The 8,380-nt window shown below is 56.6% G+C and overlaps 1 protein-coding gene across 2 annotated transcripts; it reads left to right on the forward strand.

Annotated features, from left to right (window-relative positions):
* The first annotated feature begins 454 nt into the window (after positions 1-454).
* ZNF683 (zinc finger protein 683) lies at positions 455-7,916 on the forward strand. Of its 2 annotated transcripts, none has more exons than XM_080801395.1 (6): positions 455-767; positions 1,209-1,467; positions 2,122-2,305; positions 3,750-4,429; positions 6,348-6,476; positions 7,522-7,916. In XM_080801395.1, the coding sequence occupies exons 2-6, from the start codon at positions 1,354-1,356 to the stop codon at positions 7,735-7,737; spliced, it is 1,323 nt and encodes a 440-aa protein (XP_080657521.1). In that variant the 5' UTR covers positions 455-767; positions 1,209-1,353; the 3' UTR covers positions 7,738-7,916. The 2 variants fall into 2 exon arrangements, with proteins under 2 accessions (XP_080657521.1, XP_080657522.1); XM_080801396.1 differs by having other exon boundaries at positions 571-767; positions 1,347-1,467; positions 7,522-7,912.
* The last annotated feature ends 464 nt before the right edge of the window (positions 7,917-8,380 follow it).

Consider the following 8,380-nt stretch of genomic DNA (forward strand, 5'->3'; position numbering starts at 1 on the left):
CTGTGCCCATTCCTGTCCCTGCATCACCATCACTGTCTTCGCCAACATCACCACTACCTGTCTCTATCTCGGCTGGGTCCCTACCTCCAGAGTGACCCCAGCTCCAGCCTTTCAGCCCTGCTCTGCCCCTCTTGGACTCAGTCACCTGGGTTCTCTAAGAACCAGACATAGCAACCCCCTACCCCCCCAACCTCCCACGCTGACTTTCCAGTAGCCCCAGCTCAGGTGGTCCAAAATCAGCACCTTGTCCTGTGGAGTTGCCACAGGTGGGTGAGGGCTGATGGATGGCTCCCTCTTACCAGGTCCTGCAGGCCCCCCCCACCCTGGCCTGCCCACCTACCCCCTTCTTCCTATCTGTGGCGACTTCAAGTGTAACACCTTCCTGTCATCTCTCACACTCCCTGGGGCCCCAGCCGCAGCGGCTGCCCGCCTGCCCACTTCCTTGCATCCCCCAGAAGGAACCTGTGCAGAATTAGGTGATGAGCCTCGTGCAGGCGGGTGACAAGCCTCTGCTGGGCAGGGCTGGGAGGAGTCGGGGAGGAGAAAAAGGAGCCTGGGTTTTGGAAGGCTGAGAGACCCGAGGCAATGTGCTGGGGTCCCGGGTGCGCTGGAGAAGAGACACGTTGACTCCTGAGAATGGGAAGGAACCTTGGATCACTTGTTGAGCTGAGGTGGTCCCTGTGCTGTGTGGCCTGCAGTGAGAGAAGGTGGAGAAGGGGGGCGCTGGCTGAGTCGGCAGCAGAGGAATCGGCGCATCTTCCTGTCAGGCCAGTCAGGGGATCCAGAAGGTTCTTGGCCTACTTCCTCGGACTCTTCCTGCTGAGGGAGCTGAGCCTGGGCAGTCTGGGTGGCAGGGCCCTAAGGGTTCCTCAGCTGCCTAGAAAAGTCGTGTGGATGATCGAGGGTGCAGGGGCACCCACTGGTGGGGAGGCTGTGGTTGGCAGAGTCACGGAGGCAGAAGCCTTTCCCAGCATGGAAGGGAGCGGCTTCTCAATTCCTGGTAATCTCCAGGAAATCTGGAATGTTCCTTCAGGTCTCTGAGTTCGTTTAGAAGTATCCTCCTCTTCCCTAGGGATGAGGATAAGCCCAGCTCTTCTCCTCACCACTGAGTGTCTCCATTCAGTCCTCTTCCGGCGCCTACTGAGCGTCACTGGCCTCTACGTGTCAGTACGAGTCCTTACAACCTGTCCACCCCTCGTGTTTTGCAGACAGGGAAGCAGAGGCCAGGAGGGGCAGCAACTGGCTCAAGTCACATGATAGCTTGGTGGAAGAGCCAGCTCAAGAAGCCAGGCTCCTCTTTGGAGGTCTTTCCTGCTCATCGGGGACTGACCTGTCTTCCCAGGTAGTGAGGGCATGAAGGGGGAATCTGCTCCAGACTTGCATTGTTGCCACAAGGCTCAGCCTCTAGGGCAGACAGGGGGCTCCCTGTCCTCCAGCCTGGACTTCCAGCTCTGCCAATGTGACCAGGTAAGGAGGGATCCCAGCCACCTCTTTGAGGTCAGCCTGATTATGGAAGGGAGAGGATGTCAGGATGAAGTGGGGAAAAATCTGAAGGAACCAGATTCCCATTGTTTCCTGGCCCTGGGCATCACTACCCAACCCAGCACATCGTGGCAATGGGCCCTTGAGGTGCCAGAGGTCCTCTCCCAGGCCCCAGGGGCTGGACTCGTCCTGTGGGGCGTCAGAAGGGATGAGGCCTGTGGGATGCTTGGCTTAGCATGTGGTCTGGGCCTTAGCAGAAGGGGAACCCAGGGCCACCTTGGGGGCTTTCAGTCTTTGATGATGATTTTCTCCAAGTTCATCTTGGCTCCATTCAAAGCACAGTTGATGGTCTGAGACCCCGTGGGGCCAGGGTGGTCAGGAAGGGAGGGTGGGAGAGAGCATATGGCTAGTGAGGGGTTCTAGAGGGGAGGAGGAGGGCAATCCTGGGATGGGCATGAAAGTCCCTGAGGAAAGAAATTTCCAGTTGAAGGTTGGGGAAGCCATTTGAGTGACAGACGTGGTGGAGGGCTGCTCTTAGCTTTTCTTCTCCTTTTGGAAATCAAACTAGAGCTGGAACCACTCCGGGGACACAGGTGCCCCAGCCCCACACCCTAAAGCCCCTTTCCACCTGCCCTCCAGGTCTTCTCAGCTTGCAGGCCACTCTCTGACACAGTGGATGCCCATAGCTCATCCTGGGCCAGCTCGTTGCGCCCCTGGCCACCGGCACCAGCCCCCCAGGGCCTGGACCTGTACCTGTGGACCCTGCAGCTGACACCACTGAGCACAGCCCCGCAGAGTCTCAGAAGTGACGTCTTGAGCACAAGTAAGCCCAGGGCAGAGGGCTGCACCTGGCTGGAGGAGGGAGGCGGGAGGCGGGAGAGGACTCCTAGGTTCCTGTCCTGGAAGGGAGGGGACCCAGTGTCACCGAGGAGGACAGAGCCTCAGGCATGCTTTACTTCCACATTTTGGCCTGGAGTCCTAGCCTTGGTGGGGGGTGGTTTCAGGGCGACACCTGAGCCACAGCGGGGGGGACAGGGGCTTTCTCAGGCAGGGAAATCTGGAGTACATGTAGCCAAAGTCCCAGGCATTGACGATGTCGCTTTGTTGGCCTAGAATGTGTGAGCGAGAGGGGTCCTTATTATAGGACAGGAGTGCGGACTGGGAGCCAGCGAGTGGAGGTGGAGTCCCGGTTCTGCCCTTTCTGGCTCCGTGACTTCGGTCACTTCGCTGAGGCCAGTTGCTTCTTGCGGGAGTGCAGGAGCTGTTCTAGATTTGTTGCACTGTAAGGCACCTTTTCATTGCACACTTGTGACCTTCGGGAGTGTGGGAACCATGAGGTCACGTCCCTCATTTCCCCAGCACTGAGCGCAGAGTGAAGCAGTTCAGCGAGGTTGGCTGAGTGAATAAACGAGGATCCAAGCAGACAGTCTACTTTGTGGCATTTTTTTCTTTTTAGTATTTCATTTGACGTCCCTCCTAGCTTATCTCCCTACTCCCTGGCTGTTGCATCTCCGTCTCCCTTGCTAGCTCCTCTCTACTTAACCTCCTAAATAACCCCATGCTCCGTCCAGAGCCTTCTTCCCTCCCCTCCCCCGCTCTGGTCTCCTCTCTCCTCTCTCCTCTTCTTTCCCTCCTCTCCTCTCTCCTCTCTCGTCCCCTTCCTGGAGAGTAGCACGGTCTGATAGAACTTCCTGCAATCAGGGACACTCGTCTATTCTCGTGCTCTTTGCTACCATACCTCCTGAGCCTTTTAAATGCGGCTAATGTGAGTGAGGAGCTGAGTTTTTGATTGTACTTATTTTAATTAATTGAAATGGGGTCACATGTGTCAAGCGACTACCCATTTTGGACACAGCAGATCTAGCTCACCCTTTGGTGGTCTCATCAGGCAGGGCCCCAGGCACCCAGACGTATGTCTTCAGCTTGGACCTCTCTTTTCAACTCTAAACCAGCCAACCAACCAACCAAACTCCAAACCGATTCATCCAGCTGCCTACTTGACTTTTCCACCTGGATGTCTAATAAGCTTCTCAAGTCATTTTCTCTCCCTAAAACGGTTGAGCATTGCATAAACACTAGCTTTTGTCGGCAAGTGCAGACCAAGTGCAAGTGCAAGCCCCGAGAGGGGGACCTTCTGTCCGAGTCATCCAGCAGGCTGGCAGGCCAGAGCGCTCCCCCACCCCGAGCTAGCTAGCAGGCCGGATAGATGGGGAGCAGAACTTTCCACCAGGCTGCTGGGCCTTGACCGTCTTTCTTTTCCTGCTCAGAGCACCAGCCACCAGGGCTGCAGGCCGGCTCCACTGATGATGAGAAACTCACGGCCAAGTACCCTGCGAGCAGGGACAAGAGGGGAGGCCAGCAGGAAAGAGCTGGCGAGGAGGCCCTCTGCCCCTCCTTCTCTCCTCACAGCGGCTCTTCCCCAGTCCCCTGGCAGAACAGGAAGAGCCCCAGGCCCTTGGCCATCTGCTCCTGCCCACTGCCTACTCCCATCTCGGAAGAACTCCCATTCTGCCTCTACCCCTTCTATCCTGGGTATCCACTTCTGCCTCCACCTCACCTGTTCACCTATGGGGCCCTACCTTCTGTCCAATGTCCCCCCCTCTTCATGCTGCCCCCAGACCCCTCCTATGCCACCAGCTTGCCGATGAGTGTCAAGGAGGCTGGGCACCCCGCTGCCCAGAGAGAGACCCTGTATCCTTACCCAGCGGCCTCCCAAGCCTCTGACCAAAGCCAACCTTCCCCGGCCTGGGATCGAGGTCCTGGAACTGCCAGGACTCTCTCCCCCGGGCCAAAGCTTGTGGGCGGGGCGGCTCCAGCAAGGCGGGCACCCACAGGCTCCCAGCCAGGCACCACAGCTCTGCCTTACCCACTGAAGAAAGAGAAGGGCAAAACCCTGTACGAGTGCAACGTGTGCGGCAAGAACTTCGGGCAGCTCTCCAACCTCAAGGTATCCGCCTCCCGGGCTCCGCTGCTCCCCTCAGCATCCTTCCATGACCCCCTCCTATCCTGCTTCCAGAATCAAGGACCTGAAAGCTGGGGCAACTTCCAGGCAGCCCCTAGGCTGTGAGCTGGAATGGTTCACTGGGTCCCTCACTGTCATGTTTGCAGAAAGGGGATGCAGGACAAGATGGCCACGAAAGTCCTCTCCACCCTCAGACACTGTCTTTGAGAGCATCTCATTTCAGTCAAAAAAGGGGGAAACTGAAGGAAAAGTTTGTCCGAGGTCACCTGGACTTCAGCATGAGGTTAGGCCCTGATATTAGCCTCTCAAAGTCTAGGGCAAACCCCTTTCCTGAACAACTATCTTTTTGGATCTCCCATTAAGCCTCCTCCTTCTTATTTGTTTGAAGGTCCAGTGGGGGAGTGGGTAGATTTTAGTGAGTCTATAGCATGGGCCTGATGACCTGACAACCAGCCTTTTGTACCCTACAAAGCAGCGTGTTGCTGTGGGCGTTGTCATCCACATCGCCCGGGGCGGGGGCACCAGGGCCCTTGTCTGTGTGTCAGCAGAGGCCGGGCTCTCTGCACGTGCTGGTCACACTGAAGTTGAAGAACGGCCCTTCATGGTCCTCCACGGTGTGAGTTCTTAAGGTTTAATGGGATTCAAACCTGGAGAGCTAGGAAACATGCAGATTCCTAGGTCCCAGCCCTAGAGATTTTGGATTCATCTGGTCTGGGGCAAGGCCTGAGAACCTGCATTTTCCACACGCTCCCAGGTGGTGCTGATGCTGCTGGTCTGTGGATCACACTTTTTCTTCTACGATTATTTGCTTTAGGGGGCACCTTGGTAGCTCAGTTGATTGTCTGCCTTCGGCTCAGGTCATGATCCTAGGGTCCTGGGATCAAACCCAGCTTGGGGGGGGCGGGGTTCCCTGCTCAGCAGGGAGCCTGCTTCTCCATCTCCCTCTGTCTCTTCCTTCTGCTCGTGCTCGCTCTCTCTTTAATAAATAAATACATGTTTTTAATTAATCAATTAGTTAATTTAAAATATTTTATTTATTTGACAGAGACACAGTGAGAAAGGGAACATAAGCATGGGGAGAGGGAGAGGGAGAAGCAGGCTTCCTGCTGAGCAGGCAGCCCAATGTGGGGCTCGATCCCAGGACCTTGGGATCCCGACCTAAGCCGAAGACAGATGCTCAATGACTGAGCCACCCAGGCACCCCTAAATAAATGTTTTTTAAAAGATTATTTGAAGGGGTGCCTGGGTGGCTCAGAGGGTTAAGCCGCTGCCTTCGGCTCAGGTCATGATCTCAGGGTCCTGCGATCGAGTCCCGCATCAGGCTCTCTGCTCAGCAGGGAGCCTGCTTCCCTCCCTCTCTCTCTGCCTGCCTCTCTGCCTACTTGTGATCTCCGTCTGTCAAATAAATAAATAAAATCTTAAAAAAAAAAAAAAGATTATTTGAGGGAGAGAGAGAGAGAGAGCAGGGGGGAGGATCAGAGAGAGAGAGAGTCCAGGCAGACTCTGCGCTAAGCATGGAGTCCAATGAAGGGCTTGATCTCACGACCCTCAGAACATGACCTGAGCTGAAGCCAAGAGATGGTTGCTTAACTGACTGAGCCACCCAGGCGCCCATGCGGACCACACTTGGAGCAGCGCTGCTCAGGATAGATATACGTGGGCTACCCCTCACCTAGCCTTCTGATCACTGTCCCCTTCCAGCCCACAGGGCACCAGAAAGAGTGAGGGCATCCTGAAAAACGGAAGAGAGGCCACGAAGGCAGTGATAGGGTAGCAAGGGCACTGAGAAATCTTGATGCCAATTAGGGGTCCTGTGGGGATGTGGGGAGAGATTTAGACGGGATCCCAGGCCCTGCTGGAGGCTTCCGGGCAGTTGGCAGCCTTTCTCCCACACCTGGCTCAGGTCCATCTGCGTGTGCACAGTGGGGAGCGCCCTTTCCAATGTGGTCTGTGCCAGAAGAGCTTCACCCAGCTCGCCCATCTGCAGAAGCACCACTTGGTACATACGGGGGAGCGGCCCCATGAATGCCTGGTGAGACCCTACTTCCCCTTCCCTGTACTCCTGCAGGCTGGTGAGTAGTTCCAGGCTCTTGGACGGGTGGCCCCTGTAGCCTCCTCTCCCCAGTACTCCCAAGCAAGTAGAGACAGGACTGGAGGCAAGGGTGGAGGCAGTGAAAGAGGCGGAGGGAGGTGACAATGACCCCTGTCAGCCCGGAAGGGCCAGATTGTGAACCTGGACGTCCCTCCCTAGGCCTGGAGCGAGGACTAGAGATGTCTGTCTAAGGGAGGAAGATAATAAAGCTGGGAGGTCCCAGGGAGTGGATACCGGTAACCTACTTCCCAGGGTTGCTGGAGAAGTAGAAGGCCTGGTGCATGCGAAGTATGCAAACACTACAGACAACAGCAGCTGGGTGTTAGCTCCTTCTCCTTCTGAGTCCTGATACATCCTTTGGGAGGTCAGAACAGCAGGAATTCTTTCCCCAGGCAAGAAAGAAGCATCGTGGTTCTAAGTCTGGGCTACTTGAGTACAGATCCCAGTTCTCCCTCCAGCTTGTGTGACCTTTGGCTAGTGGCTCTCCTCCTCTGAGCCGCTGCTTTCTCACTGTATTAGAAGAGTTACACTAGGACTGAGTCATGCTTCTCCAGGGTCCCGGGGAAGACTCTGTGAGACCAATTCCTGGCATGTGGCAGCTCCCAGTAAATGTTAATGACGCCCACAAAGGCTGTAGGCCCATGCTTAAGGGTCCTGTGTGATGATCTCATTCGGTCCATCATACCTATGAGGTATTAATAGTCACATGTTACCAATAAGGAGAACAAGGCTCAGACAGGAGAGGTCACCTATGCGAGGTCACACAGGGAGTAAGAATCCTGATAATAACCCAGGTCTGCCTGGCTCCAATGTGCCAGACACTGTGCGACCCAGGAGAAATCATGGGGCGGGGGGGCATCTGGGCAGGCACAGGGAGGTGGTGGTGGTGGTGGTGTAGGGGAGGGGTGTCCAGGGTGGGGAGTGGGAGCAGAGATCTGGAGCCAGCCACATGGGCAGAGCTGACACCTGTGCCCATTCCCAGCAGATGTGCCACAAACGCTTCAGCAACTCTAGCAACCTCAAGACCCACCTGCGCCTGCACTCGGGGGCCCGGCCATTCCCGTGCAGTGTCTGTCCCCGGCGCTTCACCCAGCATGTTCACCTGAAGCTGCACCACCACCTGCACGTGCCACAGCCTCGCCGCCTAGCTCACGCCCACCTGTCCCTGGCGTGTCTTGCCTGCCTTGCCCGATGGCACTAGGAAGCCCTAGATCTCGTGGCGCTGCCATCAGAGAGGCAGACAGGCTGGGATCTGGAAAAGGTCAAGGCGTCCTTGGCATCTGGGGGAAAGTGCGTTCAGCCAGCCTGAGCCCTGGTGCCAGGAGCGCCCTGGGGAGGGGGCAGGAGCAGAGCAATTAAAAGATTTTCTTTGCGACAAGTTGAGGCCTCTGGGACTTCATCGGTGGAGGGGGAAGCCACTGTGTATCTGTCAGATTCCACACCTCACCTGGAAGCAGGTCAGGGAACGCACCCAGAGAGAGCCTGGGATGCCCGCTCATGGGGTGGGCTCTGGCAGCCATCCACATCCAGCTGGATTTGGGTCCTGCTCCCTATCCTGGTCCTGGCCCTCCCATCTCAGCTTGCCAGCGGGTGGTCCAGCCTTCTGGGACTCAGCATGGTACAGACTGTGCTGCCAAACACTGGTCACATTGCTCTCTTTCCTGAACAAGTGTTCCGGCACCTGTCCAGATGTACGTCTGGGCTTCCCACCACTTTCCTCTCAGTTCCTAGGAAGCCGGTGTGCCTGCTTCGCTGGTACTCCCTGCCATGGTCCGGTGGGGTGTGCTTCTCCCTCTGTACATGCCAGGATCTAAGCCCCCAGTCACCGTGGGGGTGGCGGGGCA

Source organism: Martes martes (assembly GCF_963455335.1).
Source record: "Martes martes genome assembly, chromosome: 4".
Lineage (NCBI taxonomy): Eukaryota > Metazoa > Chordata > Mammalia > Carnivora > Mustelidae > Martes > Martes martes.